Source organism: Astyanax mexicanus, chromosome 16 (assembly GCF_023375975.1).
Source record: "Astyanax mexicanus isolate ESR-SI-001 chromosome 16, AstMex3_surface, whole genome shotgun sequence".
NCBI lineage: Eukaryota > Metazoa > Chordata > Actinopteri > Characiformes > Acestrorhamphidae > Astyanax > Astyanax mexicanus.
In genome coordinates this window covers 30,797,993-30,818,786 of record NC_064423.1, presented here as the reverse complement: position 1 = coordinate 30,818,786, position 20,794 = coordinate 30,797,993, and the positions used below count along the sequence as shown (strand labels likewise).

The following is a 20,794-nucleotide window of genomic DNA, read 5'->3' as shown; positions in this document are numbered from 1 at the left end:
ATATGGTAGACACTTGTTTTTGTGGGATCAAGTGGGATTGGGATTGATAACAGGTCCTGTTGCATGTCTTTTAGCTTGTCAGTGTAAATAGGTAAATAGTTCCTTTTTAGTAAAGTTACAAAAATACCATAGTCTAACTAAAACTAAAACTAGGAAGAAGGAAATAGGATTAGGAAATAGATCATGTGTGTGGGAATCAGACTGACCCAGTGTGAGCTGGGAGATTTTACACGCCTACGGAAAGAGTGCGTCACTCCGACCTCTGTTTCTCTTTTCTCTTCTCTTCTCTTTCCGATGTTTTCATAAAACCAGGTCAAGCATAGCGGCTTATGATCAAAAATGGTTCAGATACTAGTACTTGCAAGTTTTCATATCACAGTTTGTGAACTATCTCTCTATTTCTTTCTCTCTTATTTTCTCTCTCTTGCTTGCTCTATCTCTGTCAATCACTCTCTCTTAATCACTCTTTTACTTTCTCTGGCTTGTTCCCCAGTCTCTCACTCTCTCTCACACACATTTCTAGCTCTACATACAACTCTGGAAAAAATAATAGACCAAATAATAGACCAAATTTTGTTTATTTGTTTTTACCAAATTGAAAACCTCTGAAATATAATCAGGAAGAAGATGGATGTTCACAAGTCATCAAATCAAGCTGAACTGGCTTAAAATTATCCAAAAGCAGTGTGTAAGACTGGTGGAGGAGTACATGCCAAAATGAATGAAAACTGTGAAAAACCAATGTGTAAAAACCAGAGTTATTCCACCTAATATTGATTTCTAAACTGTCAAAACTTTATGAATATGAACTTGTTTTCTTTGCATTATTTGAGGTCTAAAAGTTCTGCATCTTTTTTTTATTTCAGCCATTTCTCATTTTCTGCAAATTAATCCTCTAAATGACTTTTTTTTTTAATTTGGAAGAAATGTTGTCTGTAGTTTATAGAATAAAGCTACAATGTTCATTTTACTCAATCATAAACCTATAAATAGCAAAATCAGAGAAACTGATTCAGAAACTGAAGTGGTCTCTTAATTTTTGTCCAGAGCTGTATATATATATCTTCCATTCTTTCTCTCTTATACCTCTTACTCAAGTCCTCTCTCTCCGTCATTTTCATTCTCTCACTCACTCTTCCAAACTTTATATCTTTCATTCTCTCTCTCTCACTGATTGGTACTAGTTTTATCTGGTTATCTCTCTCAACTTCTCTCCAATTTCTCTCACAATTATTCTCTCTATTCCCTCTCTCTCTCTTTAGTGAGTTTTGTTGCCTTTTTTTGTTATGTCTTAAACTTTCTTGCTAATGGTTTTATCTGTTTGTCAATAAACTGTGATTAAAACAAAAAAATCTCTCTCACTAAAGGAAAAGTGTTCGTCACATACGAGGCGGACAGCGAAGATCATCTGAAGGAGATCATCAAGTTTGTTGCTTTGCTGAGGAACAATGGCTTCGACACACATGTGAGAGAGAGGATATGTGTCAGCTTTAGCTTCCTCTATTTGAGAGCATCTTGTAACCCATAGCAATGAGGAACTGCTGTTTGAACACTATTCCTAAGCTGAACATGCTCTTTATTTTCTGCAGATAGACGTTTTTGAGCAGCAGCTGAACAGCATCAGTAAAATCGACTGCATGGAGAGATACCTGAACGAGGTAAACACTGGAGGACTTAATGCAAATACAGAAACAAAACAGGACTAAACACATCTTTTCCATAAACAGCCACATCATAATTATCATTATATACTATACAGCAGTTTCCCAGACAGGGTTTAAATCTAGTCTTGGACTACACATTAGTTTAAATGGAGATTTTCTCAATGAAAGGAAAATATAGTCTTACACTAGGTTTAGTGGCTGTCCAGGAAAATGCCTCTGTGGGTCAGTTTTCTAGACAGGCAATAAGCCTAGTCTTAGGCCCAATCTCATATCACCCCTTTGCCCTACCACTTACCCCTACCCCTTCTTTTTGAGTGTAAATCCTTCCCCTAATTATTGGGACAACCCTTTAAGCACCCGTTATGTCATCAGGAGCGCTAAAGTTCAGTAACCTAGCTGCTGCTGGTTAACTAGATAACTTTACGGCATTGTATATTCTCAGAAAGGGGGCAGGTGGTGCAGAAACTAATTATTATTTTCCATTCCTTAATTCCTCTGAGATGGGGAGCTGAAATTAACTTTGATTAGCTTTTATTTTATTTTTCCTGTTCTGCCTTAAATGCTGCAGCCCTTGCCATCCGTTGCGCCATTTAAGGAAGAATGAAAAAGTTAGATAAGCTAGCCATTTCTGAGACAAACTACTAGTGATCTTCTTTATGCTTGTTATGAAGAATTTGGTCATAAAACATTGAAACTACACTAAGGTAATATAGTGCTAATCACTTTTATATTACTAATCATCACTTTTAACTAGAAACATTGTTACATTTGTGGGTTTCTTTGGTCGCTTGTTCCACCATCTTACCAGTGATTCTCATACCCGTAGGTTTGAAGTGTGCCTCAAAAAAAACTCAGTCTGAAGGGCTAACAAGCCCAACAAGAATCGGGACCCCCCTACCCCCCTTTGCATGTGCAAAACAGAGATGTAGGGGTAGGGCCAAGGGGTGAAATGGGATAGGGCCTTAGAATCTATTTAATCTATTTAATAATAATCCAGTATTTTGACCTCACTAACATATTTGTTTCTGAATGCAATCAAACCAAATTACATTCATCTCAAACTAGACCCTTTAGTGGTACAGAGAACCTTTTTTAAGATCTCTACTGTAGCTCTTCCACATGACCTAAGAACCCTTTAAACAGCAAACAAATATCTGTTTAAGCATGCAAAATCTCTCTTTCTTCTCCCTTTCATTCTATAGAAAGATTACCTGATTATTATAATCATTAGCCTGAAGTATTTTGAGACAGTGACAGGAGCTAACATGAGCCCGGAGTGTGACGAGAGGACGTCCAACACCGTCTACATTCACAAACAGGTGATTTGTGTTGATTGATAGAAATAAATAAATGAAATCCATGTTTTTATGACTATGTATGTTGATGTTCTGGGTTGTTGACATGTTCTTTCTGTCTCCCAGCTTCAGAGTGAGTTTATTCAGAATGGATGCAAGAACTTTAGGTTCATTCCTGTCCTCTTTCCTGGGGCTAAGAAGGTGAGCGAGTTCAGTGCAGTACCGGCAGAGTGTACTGTCACCTCAAACGAGGCGAGATGACTGATGGTGTTTCATTTTGTCTGTGGTTGTTTGATTTATAAAATAACTTCATGTCAGTTAATTATTCACAAACCCGTTTAAAGAGCTACTAAACCCTAAACCATATTCTTTTCATTAATAGCTGAAATGTGTTGCTTAGAAATAATGAAACATGCCATTCCTAACCTTTAACAAACACTTTTATTGTGGTAATTTTCGCCACTCCCTCTCAGGTTTAACTGTGCTTTAGGTGTGAATGATGTTTCAGTGTACTTTGGTACACAGACAATCACAATATGCAGATCAGTCATTCAATTATAGTCTTACATGCCATGCGCCTGCACTGTTAAAATAGCAATAGTGTTGAGGAATATATATTTCTAGTGTATTATTATCTTGGCAACGGAAAACACAGGTGCACCACTGACTGATTAAAACCCTGACAACATGTTAGCTGTCAGATTTCCAGTCCTATCTTGGCAACGCTTGTTAAACAAACACGCAGCAGTGCACAAACCCAACTTTTACATCAACAATAAACAGAATACAAAAGAAAATAACATTACCGTTCCATTAATTCCCATATATTTCCACATTTCCTTCTGCTAAGAAGTGCAGAAGCACTGCACCGTTAAGATATCAATATGCAAATTTCAGAGTGCAGCTGGCTCTTAAAGAAAATGGCAAGTGAACGCTATGTTATGCCCAAAACACACCCATGATTAATTAAGGGAATTAGTACATTTCTTTTGCACTTTTTGAGCCGTGCAAGGAGTACTTTTTGCATTCTTACGATACCAAAGATACACTGACAGGCCTGAAATCTTTATCGAGTGCAATGTTGATGGCTCACCTATAGATTGCTAAAATAGGGCCCGTAGTGTACCCTAGATTGTTAGTATACTAGTTTATATTAATTCATTTAATTTAGAATTACATTTTTAATTACATTGAATTTCATATTTTTATTAAGTATTCATTTATTTAGTAACACCTTGCATGACTGGGTATCACTCAAAACCTGATAAACCGGATATCAGTACCAGTAATTTCGATATTGAGATATTGTATATCTCTCCAATGAAAACCACTGTGCATCATCAAACCACAGGGTGTGGGTTACACCAGAAATGAGTCTGAGGTACTGGATGTGGGTTTATTTAATTCCAGAATGAAGTGTAGTGTTATTAAGAAGTACAGATGTTAATTTAAAGCCTATACAAGATGTAAATTAGACAGTAGGTGCCTATAAGATTGACTACTTTGCCTGCGTTTGCCTGAGTTAATATAAGTAAAAGTTCATATACACACAGTGCTGTCCAACTTTGATCGGTAGACATTTTTATATGATGTTTAAACATAATACTGTATAATGCATTGTTATCAATTGGTATCGTTAACAATGCTAATGTGGGACATTACTCTCACTCCAAATTTCGGGGTGAATAAAATGGAGCATTTGACTGTCACCAATTTCATCTCTATAAATACACACCCACAGACAAATCATAATCCACTCAGCCACTTAGAGTAACCAGAAGCCTGTTTACCTCAGCATATATAAAGAGTTAATTTGAAAAACAGATAAACAAATATGTCTAAACAGTAGCAGCTTTCTGTTTTTGCAAATTAATTCTTTATACACATCAGATATAATTTGACATGTTCCAGTCCAGTATAAGAGCAGAAGGCTATGGTAGCCGATGGCATGGTACATGAACAGGATTCGAACCGGCGATCTCCTAAATCATAGCGACAGCGCTTTATACCACTGGACCACTCTGAGCCCGACTAATTGTTTGTATCTTCACCATTTGTTCAGACAGTCCAGGAGGTGAGGTAACAGGAGCTGTGCTGGAAGAACAGGAATCAGGGATTGAATGGAAAGCAAAAAAGTTGTTCATTGATTGATCAGAAAAATAACAATTAGCTGCCGCCCTAAAATTTACGCTATATGTATGCAAAAATGGAAGGGCCAGTGCAGAACTCTGCAGCATCAAAGAGGCAGATAATTTTGAAGAAAATCTGTGTGATCAGTGACTTGTCCCAGTTCTCACGCTCGTGGAAGTGGACTTTTATGTTAAGTTGTGGCGGTGTAAGTAAAAGACTTTAGAGCAGAACTGGGACACATTTCTCTATTTTTGATTGGTTTATGAGAGGATCATCACGGTATCGCAGTGGATCATGGGTAATTGCTTTCACAAAATTGTGATCTGATGTGGACTTACGAAAATAGCACAACTGCTTGAAGAGGGTGCTCGTAAGCACTGGTGTGGAAATTAAAAGAATTGGGACATCCTACAGCTTTGCACACCTAGCAGGCATGCACAGATAAAGGTTGCAAGGGTGCAAGAACATCACATTTGATGTGTTCTTTGAGCTGATTGTAACTAATATGCTTATAACTAACTTATAATGCTTAGCATTATTAGTTAGTTATAAATTAATGCATAAATCTGCCCTCTAGTGGAAGAAGAGTTATATTCACAATGCAGCCTTTTGTCTATGTAGACGGCTAAATGTTTGCTAGCAGTGTTAGCCTAGCATCTCCTGCTGAAAATAAAAGAATCACACATCAGATACCATATGTCATGGCTTATCAAATGTTATTAGAATATTGTTTTTGGAATAAAGCACTTGAAAATACTTTGGCTAATTCTTAAATTTATTTTTCTCAGAGCTACGTTCCAACATGGCTGCAGAACACACACATCTACAGTTGGCCCAAAGACCGAGACGATATCCTGCGCAGGCTGTTGCGTGTGGAAAAGTACAACCCCCCGCCCATCGGCCCGCTGCCCACCATCGTATCAGTGCCCATCTGATACTGACGATCAGTAGCTCTTCCACAATTCAGCGTTTGAAATATTCATACCAAATAATATGGATTTTAAGATGCTTCACAGTTTGTCTAAAAGCAAATAATGTCCAGCCACTTCATATCATAAAGTGTTGCCGTAATGTGTTTTTATGGCTGTCTTATTGATTAATTCAGATTGGATCTTGAAAGTTCATATTCAAAAATGTAAGTGACTTGTACTTGCCTGTAATGGCTGTAATGAGTTTGTCCCTAAAACGTTTAATTGGACACGTATCCAAACTGGGACCTATGGAAGCCCATTTCTGACACCTAAAATAAAAAATGCCATTTTTTTCTTATTATTACGTAAACTGATATCTTATTATTTTGAGATACTAGCCTGTTATTTTGAGATATTAAGTCATCATTTTGAAATAATGTCATTATTTTGAGATAGTGACTATTTTGAGATACTATCTCATACTATTATTTTGAAAGAAAAAACATTTTTGCAAAAGCAAGCACATTTGATATTTCAAACTATTGACTTAGTATCTCAAAATAATGAGATAGTATCTCAAAATAATGAGATAGTACCTTAAAATAATGAGATAGTATCTCAAAAAATGACTTGCTATCTCAAAATAATTACTTAGTATGTCAAAATAGTAAAATAGCAGTTTATTTAATAATAATAAAAAAAACTTGCTGGATTTTGTTTGTTAATTTCTGGTAGCAGGAATGGGCTTCCATAAGGACCACATATAAAATGAAAAAAAAAATCTAATTTGTGTCACATTAAAAAAAAAAAAAGTTTTAAACAGGTTTGGATCACTTTAACCTGGCAATGTAAATGTAGCCTAAGATATAACACAGTAATTACAAAGACAGATGTACTCAGACATGCCAAATGTCATGGGATTTGCCATGTCCCAAGCTAAGGAACGCTGCACTGACCTGTGGGATATGCACATGGGTCTCCTGCACTGAGAATGAATGTGGCTCCTGCCAGAGGTGCTTGTCTATTCGAATGGACAATTCTAGCCAGATGCCACCGGTCACAATCATTACTACCCACTGCACTGTCCACTGGAATGTTAAAAGCCTGCACAAGTTGGGAAATGGATAATTCATGTCACCTTACTAAGCATGCTGGCCAATGTTCAACCTCACTCACAAGATAACACCTCAGAACATAAACAGGTGTGGATGCCCCCAAGCCTTTCCCTGAGGAGATGCTTTAGGATCAGTTTACATAATTCAATCCCATAACTTTTGACATGTCAATATATTTAACCTGTATTATCTGCAATGTTATGTATTAGATATCAGGCCAGATTTTGGACATTGGAAATTGTTACAAATCTATTTGATTTAGTGATTTAGTTAATTTAGAAAAGTGTGTGGCATCATAAGCATTAATTTCAGACATAGAGTGAATATTTTGATGACAAAAACCTGTTAAAAAAGGCATCAAACATCTTTGATTCATTTAATGATTTAATGATCATAAAGCAAAGTTCAGTTGATTGCTTCTCCCTTTCATTTTCCTTTTCCTTTTTTGTTTGTTGGTTTTAATTTCCCATGTTCCATTGCGGAAATTAATTCCACTTAATTAATAAGTGGTACGTAATATGTAATTATGTTAGCATATAGCTGGTAATTTATGTAGTTAAACAGTTTAACCCAACCCTTCCTTTCATTTATATTAGTATTAAACAAATGCACAATGTGTACATTAAAAAATAAATACCAAGATTACAATATATATCAATCACATGGCAGTGGAATAACGACAACATAACAAAAACAACAATAAAAATCACAAAATCATGTAACAGACCATCAACAGACTAAAAATCATTCTCGTACCAGCTCTTAATAAATATTCACCTTAAATTAATCAAGTAGCGCAATGTCGCAGGTATTTTTTATAATTATATTATTAAGGCAGATCTGTTGTTGCACTAACACTAAATAATTCTGCCTTTGATATTCTTTCCCATTCATTTTTTTCAGTTGTTCCTAGATGCAAAATTGCAGACATTCATATATATATATAAAATGAACAGCTCAGCATCTGAAGTAAGCAATATCGTACACTCACTGTAAGTGTGTAAGTGGGTAAGATACTGATTACTTACCAGCTTACAGAATACAATATACCATATTCTGTAAGGTAACCCTGCAAAGTACCTTCAGTAAAGAGCGGTGGTTTGCCAGTGGACGTAACAGCAAAACTAAATTAGCTCCCTTTTACAGATCTGTACAGATCTGTTCAGTTTGAATCATGTTAGCATTTGATCGAGTCCCTCATAACAGGGAAAAAAAAGCTTAAATTGGCAAATTCTAATGACTAACATTAGTACAAATAAATATGGCAGCAGCAGCAGGTAGATCAACAAACACTTCGACTTCTGAGACTTGATAACCTGGCAACTGTGCAAGGCAATGCTAAGGGGAAATCAGCACATGATCAGGCCAATCACCCAGATCTGATACATCAGCTAACAGAAGCCTGACTAGCTGTGCTCTCTCTCGGACTCCAGCTGCTCATGGAAAGCAGCTGGGCCCAGGATTTAAACTGGCCATCAACAAATCATAATGACTGTGCTTTAGTCCTCTGGACCACTCAGAGCCCATGCCTACAAATTTGTTGCCAACCTAACTGAAAGCATGTTACTCAAATATCATTTGACCTTTTCTGTCATTCTATTGGTTAAATTAGCTCTGTGTATTTTATATATTTACAACAAGACAAAGGACTGATGTGAGAAATAACATTAATAATGCAAGTATAACAGTATGACTAAGGCCCTGTCTATACATACTATATTTAAAAACTGAGGTTTATGTGTTTTGAGTCTTCTGTCTACACAGAAATGCTCAGTGGAACATCTCAATGGAGATGTTTGAAACCTTAGTTTTTTTTAGTGTTGTCATGTGGATGGGGAAATCAGAGCTAAGGCAGATAGACGTGTAGCGTATAAATGTCAATTTGGGACAAAAGCTCTGTGTTTCTCCCATCTCTTAGTGTGTTGATGTCTCTCTTAACGAGGTACTATCGCATCATACAGGGCAAACATGCTCACGTCAGTGCTTTCATTACTAAAAACATCCAGATATTTAAATGTATTGGCAGGGTCTGTAGAAATATATGCTACTACACTTACTAGTGATTTCCCTCACAAAGTTGCCAGAGTTCCCAGGGCCCAAGTCGCCCCTTTACTCAGTTTCCGATCTCATTTTGGCCCTAAAACACACGATGAGATGGCATTACTGCACTACAGGAGTGAATACTTAAAACGTTACAGTAGTGTTGCACTATTTACATCATCAGTCTTTCAGTGATCAGGAAGTGAAGTCAAGGGCCTGCAGCGGTGAAGGGTCCGAGACCGAGACGGATTCAGTTGAACATGATTGATTCGGGGTCCTGGTTCATCATTTGAGCCATGTGTCGAAGCACATCCTTCTTAGTGATGATTCCAAGTAACCGCCTAAAGAAAACACACACACACAAAAAGCATTTATTATAAATTAAACTTAATATTCTATCTAGTAGCTCATTCTAAGTTGATTATAGTTAAGTTTATTACAGCATGGAATGCACTGGCACAAACATACATCTAAACTGACAATTCTGTTACATCAGAAGGAGAGTGAGAACCTGTTTATACCTGGTTGCTTCATGTGCCTATAAGTATCAGGATTATGTCTAGATGAGACCAGTCAGGGTTCATACACTTTTTAACCAATAAATTTCCATAATATTTTCAGGACTTTTCCATGCCTTTAAGGCAAATTTTCATGACTATACAATTTTTAAAACATCAGTGCAGAAATGGACAATAAAACCAAAATCAACTAAAACTATAATCAAAATTGATTATAGTAGGTCTAAAATAAAAAAAATGATAAAAAATATTGACATACAATCTTTAATAATAAAATGTGTGTCAGATCCTGAGAGCTCCATTGTGTAGGGCTAAATTACTAAATTAACACTGAGCTGACGTATTTTTTTTTTTTTTTTTTTTTAGCTGAAAATAGATTTTTTCCATCAATAAACGGAAACAAAGAGAGACCAAATTTCCACGACTTTTCCAAAACTTCCTGAGTATTTTTTATTTTTCCAAAACGTATCCAGGCCTGAAAATTGCTATTTTCAAATTGCATGACTTTTCCAGGTTTTTCATGACCGTTAAACCCTGACCAATCCACAACAAAAATAGAAATGTATACACTAGGGCTGGGAATGTTAATGCATGTGGTTAATCTGAAAACTTTATTGCCTTAATTTATTTTTATTGCAAATTAATCACATGATTAATAACAAAATTCTGTTGTAATTAAACACATTTGTTTATTGGCTGACACCACTAGTTATCACATTTAACAAATCTAAATATTCAGACCTCTTCAGGAGGTGAACTGTGACACATTTGGGCCTCCATCTCTCCAAGATGAAGTCAACAACCATAACTCCTACCCATGCCATTTGATGCTGCTGAGTTAATCAGCCTAAACACTCATTTTCTCGTCTGGGAGGACTGCCGAAGCTAAGTTTGAAAAATTGTGTGACGGCATGCAGAATTACACATTTTGAGACAGCAGCCATCTTTAGCAGAGTACCAGCAGTCTAGTCTAGGAAGCAAAATTAACGTACAACTGGTTGAAGCTGATGGCAGTTGGGCCATAACCTGAGTCAGCCTGAGCATACTTTCTGCGGAAAAAACAATTGCCTGGCTTCTGCAAACAAAGTGATGCAATTGTGGAGAAAGCAAACCACCGCAGGCATTGCACAGGCTGTGTTCACTGTGTTGCTCACATCCATTGGCAAAGATATTGCACAACAAAGTCTCTTTTTCTAGCATTTATTTTTACGCTTCCAATAATTCGCACCATAGCCAGAACTGTATCTAATCGCTTTCCAGCAGTCATGTGACTTTATATCATTTAGTATAACAGCGCCACCTGCAGCTGTGGAGCTACAGGACAGTCAAAATTAAACCACAGAAAGTATGCAAGATCATAAGTTTAAGGAGACACTTTTATTAGCTTTGTGCATCACTCACAAACTTCAATTGACTGGTAGTAGGGTGAGAACTTTAGGGCAGTTGCACCACAAAAACCCCAAGAGGTCCTAAGTCATATAGTGTACCATGGAAATGACTTAGCTTCAAATCAACTCATCATACTGTGGATGACTTCTATCTAGAGCTTAGATTGGGCCCAAAAACATCCTGCCGGACCCGACTCAACCTGACCCATAAACTGTTTTTGTGAGCCTGAGCCCGATTTAAACAAGACACTTTTTAGTAAGTAGAGCATTAAAACTGAGCTTTTTAAAATCATTTTCAGGCCATTTAAAGTGAGTGAAATCTGTTCAGAATGATGTTAATTATCATTGCAACACTGAAGAAGCATAGACCTATTGTCTAAGAGCAATGTTAGTCTCCCTCACTACACTTATATAATTAACCATGTTTAAGAATATAAAACATTTTCTAAACAAAATGTTTTATATTCTTTTTTATTTTAAGCATATAGCCTTAGTACAAAACACAAAAACAGCAATAAGGCTATGCCTGGACAAGCGGAGGAGCTCAGGTGTGCGCAGTATCATGCCATAGGTTATATAAAATAAAAATAGCATTAAAAAAACAATCCGACTCGGGCCGAGGAAAGTGGTGAGAAATCTTGGCCCAACACGGCCCGAGTTTGTGTCGGCCCTTGGGTCGGTTTGGGTTCAGGCAGAGAATCTGAGCTTTACTTCAACCGTCAACTTAAAAAATGAATTTCTTACCCACTGCGAGTGACCAGGCACTGTCGCAGGCCGAGCTTGCGGAAGATGTCCACCACAGTCTCCATGGGTGTGTGGTCAGTGACAGTAAATGGGCTCAGGTTTAGGATGCGTCTTAGCTTGAGTGGCTGTGGGTTAGAGGCTGGAATCTGGGGGGCATCCTCAGTGAAGTACACTACAGAATTGCTCACAACGCCATCCTGCTTCTGGCGTGCCGTCTCTGTGTTAACAGAAGAAAAGGGTTGGTTTAAAATAACAGAATATGCACTTAATTATGATCATGAAGAGAAATAAACGACCAAATTAGGGCAGCTTACTGATGGCCAGGATCAGATCCCTCCGCTGGACGAAGCCGATGAGCCTCTCTGACTCTCGTGACATGACCACGGGGAAGCCGTTGTAGTCCGTCTCTTTGATGAGCATCTCCACGTCCTCCACGGTGGTGCTGTCCTGCGTGAGGACGGACAGCGGGGGCTCGTTCCTGCGCGGCCGCATCACGTCTGTGGCCAGCGTGCGGTGTGTGAACTCGTCCTGGTCCAGGTAGGGATAGCCGTTCAGTCTGATGTGGGCCTCGTAAATTCCCTCCTTACCGAAGGCGTCCGCAACCCACTTGCTGGTGACCGCGGCAGCCATGAGCGGCACGATGTACTCTAGCCCACCGGTCAGCTCAAACATGATGACCACCAGAGACACGGTCATCCGAGTAACCCCACCTGAGGTCAGGAAAAGGAACATTTCCCAGAATGGAAAATGTAATTTCTTTATCTTGACATGCATTGAATTGACAAAAGTAATGGGACACCTGCTCATACACTGTTATCCTGTTATCTTTGTATAACTGTTTCTACCGTCCAGGGAAAGCTTTCTTAAAGTAGATGAATTCAGTAATTGAAAGCATTCAGCTTAGTTCATACTGTAAGGTACAGCAATTTTGAACCGGTATGCATTTTTCCCATACCGCCATACCACTAGAGGTGTTGCAGAGTGCTGTGTAGAACAGCACCACCAAAGAAACATGCTGGGTGTTCGAATACTGTCACTCTAACACTCTAACAGCTGTGACAAAGGAAACTCAATAGTAATCAAAGCCTTAATTTAAAGCCTTAGTGTTTTATATTAAGTGTACTCCTAACAGCACAGTAAGTCGCAAACCTATATAAAAGCACAGTCATGCAAAAATATATATAAACAAACAATAATAATAATAAAAATACTGTGATATACCATGAAACCGTCAAAATCTTTTAGAAAATTACCGTGATTTATACTGTACATTTTTGGTCATACAGCCCAGCACTAATTCAGCTTCAACTTCGAAACCCACCCAAGTAAAACAGAGCTGGAAAACATGCAGATTCTAAAATCCTCTAACTGTTACACAGTCCTAATATTAAGGCTTAATCCAACAGAATTAAGGAGAATGTAGCACCAAGGTTAACTCCTTAACATGCATTGTCCCGTATACAGGTGTAGCTACAGCTACAGGTGTAGGTGATACAAAACCCTTTTTTTCTGCAGTAAAAAAAAAAAAACTTATTTACATTCTGAAAATTTGAGGGCTTTGAAATCTCCAACAGGACACTTGGGCTGGACACTGCCTGTTCACTCTCTACTACACTTAATAATTCCTGATCAGTAACAGGAATCAACCTAAATTCTGCAGGTTTGAAAATAGACGTAAAAACTAGACAAGGGTTTGGAAATACTTGACTAGAAATTCTCAAGATTTAGTGGTGTAATGTCAGGCAGACAATTGACAAAAATCCTGGTCTATTAAGGGGTTAATAGATGAAAATCTAACACCAGATAAACTAGTGAATGAAAGAACCAGTCACAAGCTCTCCAAAGCAACAGGGTAATAATTAAACCTGTCTAAGCAATTTTTAACCCCTAATCTTAGTCACATATTGTCAAAAACAATCTGTGTAACCTGTGGCACCTAACTATCAAGGAAAACTATGTCCTAATCTCATTGTCTATATGAAACTGTGCTACATCTGAAACAGCAGTTCTAAAAGGGTCAGCTTGTGCTACAGAGGCTGTTGTGGTTGGTTATGTGGTGAGGTTAGTGGTCACCTCAGGGTTAAAACATCTTACCAAGACACGCTGCAGCCCCAACCATAGCGTAGAGGCCGGGGGTGACGCAGTCAGCGCCGGGGCGACACCAGTTTTTAAAGATGATCCAGTCATGATGGTGGTAGGCCATCTGCTCTACAGCTATGCCCACAATTCGACCAGCTATAGCACCCACTGCCATACTGGGGATGAACAACCCTGATGGGATCTGGAGGAAGGAACACATTATTGTGAAATTTTAGCTGTCTGAAAACTTGTTGTAATTATTGAAGGTTAGTATTATTTCCAAACAAACATATAAATCCTAAAAGCTAAGCTGCTATAGCTGGTTTAGAGATGTTTTCTTCGTCCATTTTTGTATATAACAGAATTAAGGTTAAGGGCTCATATCTATATGGACAACAATATTGGGAAAGCTGTGCATTCATTGTTTTTACAATATCAAAGGCTTTATTAAAGTTAATTCTGATTTTGTTGGAGTTACTGTCTCTACTGTTCAGCAAGATTTTACAGAATGAAGTACAGAATGGAGCACATTATTCCAGAGAACACAGTTCCACTGCTCCACAGCTTAATGCTGGGGGGCTTTATACCCCTCTAGCCCATACCTGGCATTAGGCATGCTTACAATAGGATCATGCTGATCTGCTCCAGGGACTAGACAAGCTGTGTGTACATTTGCACACGGCACAGTTGTGAAGCAGTGAAACTTCGTTCTCTGGAATGATGACAATCATTCAAGAGCCTGACCTCACTAATGCTCTTGTTGCTGAATGCAAGCAAACCCTCACAACAATGCTTCTAAATTCTAGTAGGGAGCCTTCCCTTGACAGTATAGACAGTTACTTTAACCAAAGTAGAATAAACTCTTTTGGAAAAAAAATGAAAAAGCAGATGTCCCACTACTTTTCTGAGTGTTTACAAACTATATTACATTTTTAAAGTTAAAAAGAAAAAGTGAAGAACACATGCTTTTCCATATTGTGGGCCCTTTAACAACTTTACAAAGGCTGAGTCAAGTGTGCCTAATGCTAATGTAATGCCTATACATTACCTATATTACTGTACCTATCTATATTAGCCTCACAGCTCCAACAGTAACAAACATGCCTTGTTTGGAGAGAAAATCATTATAAAAAAATATATATATATATCATTTAATAAGTAAACAACAGTCCATACCTTCATGCCAAAGGTGAAGATAGTGATGACTATCTTAAAGATCAGGGCCAGTGCAAGCTGCCACAGTGCCATGTAAACCCCCGGTCCAGCTGGTCTGTCTGGGATATCGTCTTCAGGCCGGCTCATGTTGGGGTTGTTGATGTAATCACAGAGCTGGGAAGACTCCAGAGCTCCACAGTCGTTAAACAGCTCTGAGATGAGTTCGCTGGTGCTGCGTCGTGTGTACGGGTTGGGGAAGGCCAGAATAGCTGTGATCCCGGTCACTGCGATCACCTCCAGTACAGGATACTTCCCCAGCTGGGTGGTCTTGCGCCGCCGACACCAGGCGATGTTGCCCCGGATAAACAGTGTCCCCCACAGGCCACCAAAAACCCCCAACAGGATGAAGGGCACCAGCTCAGCCATGTACCAGGGCGTGTGGTACTCCACATAAAACAGCACCAGCCGGTTGTTGCCAAACGGGTTGATGGAGCGCAGAGTGAAGGCGGCCACCAGTGCAGCGAAGAAGGAGCGCCACAGAGTTTTCAGCGGGAAGTAATAACTGACCTGAGGAGGACACAAAAAGACAAGAGAAGACAAGACAAGATCAAACAGGTTGTTTATATGATAGATTATGTTTGTCTTAATATAAAATACACTATATGTTCAAAAGTTCGTAGACAGAATTGAACTGTTTTAAGATGCACCCATTTGTGAGATAGATGTGCAAATGTATCAATCGAAAAGGACTAGAATAGGACACCTATTCTGGAACTAGCATAAATTATTTTGTATCCAGGAACAACTTTTAATTAACCACTGCAAATTCTTTAGAACCAACTACTAATGAATCAAAACAATTACTGAGTAGCTACTATGAATAAAAGATGAAGGTATAAAATGTGCAAACAGGATATGTGTTTTTAAAGAATTTTAAAGTCTCTTTGTTCAAACAACCAAATATTTCTATTTCAGTGTTTAAAGTGTGGTCTGCTCTGACACACTCTTTACTTGTAGCTGAGATGTTTTCACAGTTCAGATTAGTGTGATGTTCGTACCTCCTCCAAGCTGAAAAGCACTCCTCCAATCGGAGCACCGAAAGCCACAGACACACCAGCAGCTGCAGCAGCAGACAAAACCTACAGATCACAAGAACAAGCTATTACACGCTGTTATTACATGATTCGATGCCAACAAAACAAGTAATCTTAAGAACTATTCTCACAGGATTAGTGTGAGAAGGTGTAGTAAAGATATATTACTTCACCTCTCTGAGAACAACTAATCCTTTCTGATTAACACTTTAGGAAGGGAAAAATATAGTATGCAGAGAAAGTGACCCCTGCAACATAATAAGACAGCAACTATATAAGTATCTACCTCCCTGCGCTTGCCCTCGTTCTTGCTGTACTTGGAGAAAAGGCTGCAGAAGAGGTTTCCACAGCAACAGGCCACGTGGACCAGTGGTCCTTCCTTTCCAAGGCTGAGTCCAGACGACACGGCCAGAACAAGAGTGACTGTCTTAATCAGCAGGGTCCACTTGCCCAGGTAACCTCGGATTATGAACCCACTGAGGATCGTCTTGATCTGGCAGAAAAAGCAAAAAGTACAATATTAATATTAGACAAAATTCTAAAACTACTTTAGCTTTCTTAATGAAAATATTTAACTAGAAGGAAAAGGAAGTTCAGGTCTAAGTAAGCCTTAAACTTGTAACTTTATGCCCTTTTTGGAAAATCAGATCAATTGATTTGAAGTTTTTTTACACTCACACATCTCTACTAGAAGCTAGAGCTAGACGATATGTCTAAAAAGCTCATATTTTAATACGCTTAAGAGAAATTACAATATACAATTTATGGCTCCCCTACTCTCCTAATATCACTAACAAACTAACTACTTCTAACCTCATTTCCTGCTCCCCACTTTTTTTGTTCTCTAACCCACTATTACCCATTGGCCTCCTTCAGGTAGTGCTAAAATGTTTTTTCCTTGGACTTTTATGTCCTCTACTCCAAATGTCCCTAATTTTTTGTAAGTCACTTTTTTTAAAAGCATCCTCTAAATGCAATGTAATAATGCTGTTGTAAATACTTTTCAGTATTTCAGTATTTATTTGTAACACCAAAAACACAGCATAATTTATATTAAAACAGTAAATATCCAACATATTTATCATAAATATAAGACCACTTTACTTTTTCTCTTGTGTTTTGTTGTTCATGTAAGAGCTTACCTCCGGTATTCCTGAACCACAGGCATAAGGAGCAAACACTCTGACCAGAGACACGGCCAGAAAGGAGAAGAACAACGCCCACATCACGTACAGGAAGTAGTTCAACAGATATGCCCCGGCACCCTAAACAGAAAACATCACCGGTTTAAATCCTCATCAGTTCAATACAATAATTACTCATTTACTCTAATTGTTATACATCTTCTTATATGCCTTCTGCCATGTCCCACAGAAGCTAAAGAGCACAGCATTGTCCTGCAGGAAAATGAGTGTGAGACCTCCTGCATTGATGCCTTCTATGACAGGCATAAAGTATGCACTACTTCAGAAATGGCATGTCCCCTCCCTCTGGCACTGACTATTAGGCATCGATTGAACTCCGGTAACTCACACCCTTTTGCCAAGATAAAACCTGACAAATTACACAGGTGTGGCCATCCCCAAGCCATCCCCTGAGATAACACTTCATGATCAATTTTCATAACGCTATTTTTAAGATTGGGGTGCATAACAGTAGATTTAAATAACTAAAATATATAAAATGTTTTAATCTACACAAATTGTAGCCTTAACCAGCTTTTCTACCTCATTGTATCCAGTCATCAACTCGGCCCATTTCTGCCACTGGGGGCATTTGTCTCTGTCGGCGAAGGTGGTCTCGTTGGAGGTCCAGCAGCACTGCTCGTGGCTGTACCAAAACGCAGACAGACACACTCCCTCTTTAAGGTCAGTCATCCAGTCCACAGCCAGGTCTATTACTCCAGCCAGAGTGCCTGAATTAGAAAAGATATAGAGGCATAAAAATGTATACAGTCTCATTATTGCTTTTAGAATTAGTAGAACACTTACATATTGTACTGTAACTAATATGGCCTGCAATTACCATGTGACTACCTGCAGTGCAATGGTGGTTTTATTATTATTGCATTTTTACTGTATTCTATATTCTTTTACTCTTTATTCTTAATTGTTCCATCCTGATTATCTGTCCAGTTACCTGGTCCACCTGACAAGCTTATTAACAAGCTTTTAAAACTTTTCAGAGTAGCAGTATGTGCATTAAAGCATGAAGCAGTGCTGTTTTCCTCATTATAAGCTGTTAATCAAGGTAAAAATGCTACAAATGCAACTTAAAAATAACTCCATCCTGTACATTAAGGGGCACTTTTCAGCTTTTTTGGACTGTGCAACTCTGTTCTCACTACAAATTAAGGACATTTGTATTTGATACAAAAGTAGGTCCTTATGAAAAAGTACAATTGTTCCGCATTCTTCTAAAAAACTGGGGTTCACTTCAAGTAAGCTCTGGTGTGGTCCAAGCTTTTGCTAAGTTTGCGGGAGTGCAAAAGCTACTTTTGAGCCTGGGTGCCATCCATGGTTCTTGTGAAAACAGTGGTCTGGGGTTCACAAACCACGAGAGAAGGAAATACGATTGCACTGAGCTTATCTTGGAAAATGTGATAAGTATTTCCTGGTTAATAAACAAGAAATGTTTGTTGGTTTTTGCAGACCACAGATTCAGTAGCTGCACTTTATCACCATGTGACAGCCTTCAATCTATACTATATAACTATAATAAAGATATAAACCTTCTGGCAATTGTCATCTATTACTGTTGAAAAAGAACAAAAGGATTTGGTGAAACCATGTGTACCTATAAACAACAGCAATAAATCCAACAGTACAATCCAACTATTGTTTGGGTAAAAAACCCCTATGTGATTTTTTTTAAGTCACGTGTAACAATGCACAGAGATCAGTTAAGTAGAAAATGAACTGAATCCAGCATGTGGAGAGCAGTTACTGGTCTGAAACCTGTTTGCAAAGCATTTGGCAGAAAAGACCATCACCAGCTTCCACTAACTTTCCATACCTGACAGGAGCCCAATGAGCAGCATCACCACCCATCCTGACCAGGCATCCAGCAGACTCTTCACAAACTCCCAAATAGACTCCTTACTCCTGTGTGTAATCTACAGAAAACATTACAATTACGTTAAACCACAGCATGTCAAGATCAAGTCCCAACACATGGACCTTCATTAAGCTGAAGGGAGCCATTATGACCTAAAACATGACTGACAACTGGGAGATACATTGTTTATACACATTTTACCTTCCTGTGGCGGTCAGTATCTCTGGACTTCTCTCTGAGCCAGTCGATGGTGTGGAAATCTTCATATGTTCCCACATCAGGGATAGGCTCATCTAGGAAGTCCATCAGGTTCCCAGCGCCGTTCATCTCCTCGGTGGGAGTGGCGCTGCTAACCCCTAAGAGACAGCCACAAAATTATCTAACCATAATCATTTTATCAGAAGCCGTAATACTTATGTCATTAAGATAAGAAACCAAAATAGTAAGATTTAATTTCAATTAATTAGTCAATTTAAAAAGTTTTCACGCTATATATATATATATATATATATATATATATATATATATATATATATATATATATATATATATTAATAGGCTATGTATTAATTAATGATATTTAATTGTATGCATTATATATATATATATATATATATATATATATATATATGTGTGTGTGTGTGTGTGTGTATATATATATATATATATATATATATATATATTTATTTATTTAATTAATTGTATGCAGTGTGTATACAGCCCTATATTTGTGTATCTAGCCCTATAAAAGTGTGTCTATACTGCTCTATATGATTGTATACAGCATGACATATGTGTATATAGCCATATATGACTGTATGCAGCCCTATTTGAGTGTGTATATAGCCCTATATAAGTGTAAACAGCCCTATAAAAACTGTATATATAGCCCTATATGTGTGTATATAGCCCTAAATGAGTGTATTTAGCCCTATATGAGTGTATAATGTTCTATATGAGCGTATAAAGCCCTATATGAGGGTATAATGCACTAATCCATCTATTCCTAAAGACGAGAGCAGGTGCTTAGAGGAACTAAAGAGCAAAATAAAAGTTCCACCACCAAAGATGAAAATCACGCCAGACTAGTTAAACTAGAAACTCTGTAAGCTACATTTACTGTCATTTTTATACACATATCTAGCTAAGGACAGGTTTATTCATAATACGGTGCGAAAATTTAAAAATATAAAATAAACACCAGCAGCTCCACGGCCTGTCAGAGAGGACAGACACCCGGCTGGCACTGAAAACAAACCCACACGAAAATAAAACAACCCTCTCTAGGACAACAACATGACTGGAATATCTGAAATAAGGATTTAAACTCAGTAAACTGAACAGCTGAACGGAGTGAGAGTGTGAGACAGGTGAACTAGCGCTAGCTAAGCTAAGCTATATTTGGGTAACATCCATAGCGGCTGCTTACCTTCTGCCTCCGCCATTTAGCCTCTTATATTATAGCTTTATATCCAGAGACACACAAACGGCTGCTGCCTGTTACATAGCGGCACTTAAACGCTCAGAGGTTTTGTGGAATTCATAGCTATTATAATAGATATTATATTTATTAGTGTAGTAATAATAATGACAGCGCGCGCAGT

The 20,794-nt window shown here is 38.1% G+C and overlaps 2 protein-coding genes across 2 annotated transcripts in view; one reads left to right on the top strand and one right to left on the bottom strand.

The window, feature by feature from the left end:
• The window catches only part of traf3ip2b (TRAF3 interacting protein 2b), a 21,570-nt gene extending 14,042 nt beyond the window's left edge, over positions 1–7,528 (top strand). Inside the window, exons 5-9 of the mRNA XM_049465581.1 lie at positions 1,368–1,465; positions 1,590–1,658; positions 2,867–2,983; positions 3,086–3,160; positions 5,878–7,528. Coding sequence (XP_049321538.1) covers positions 1,368–1,465; positions 1,590–1,658; positions 2,867–2,983; positions 3,086–3,160; positions 5,878–6,024 — 506 coding nt within the window. The 3' untranslated portion in view covers positions 6,025–7,528. The remainder of the gene's footprint in view (positions 1–1,367; positions 1,466–1,589; positions 1,659–2,866; positions 2,984–3,085; positions 3,161–5,877) is intronic.
• clcn4 (chloride channel, voltage-sensitive 4) lies at positions 7,482–20,794 on the bottom strand. Its single transcript, XM_007231748.4, has 12 exons — positions 20,620–20,794; positions 19,392–19,546; positions 19,149–19,248; positions 17,861–18,048; positions 17,276–17,398; positions 16,420–16,626; positions 16,098–16,178; positions 15,061–15,606; positions 13,900–14,086; positions 12,120–12,515; positions 11,806–12,022; positions 7,482–9,496 (listed from the first exon to the last, which is right to left on the bottom strand). Exons 1-12 carry the CDS (start codon positions 20,633–20,635, stop codon positions 9,406–9,408), a joined length of 2,307 nt encoding a protein of 768 aa, XP_007231810.1. The 5' UTR covers positions 20,636–20,794; the 3' UTR covers positions 7,482–9,405.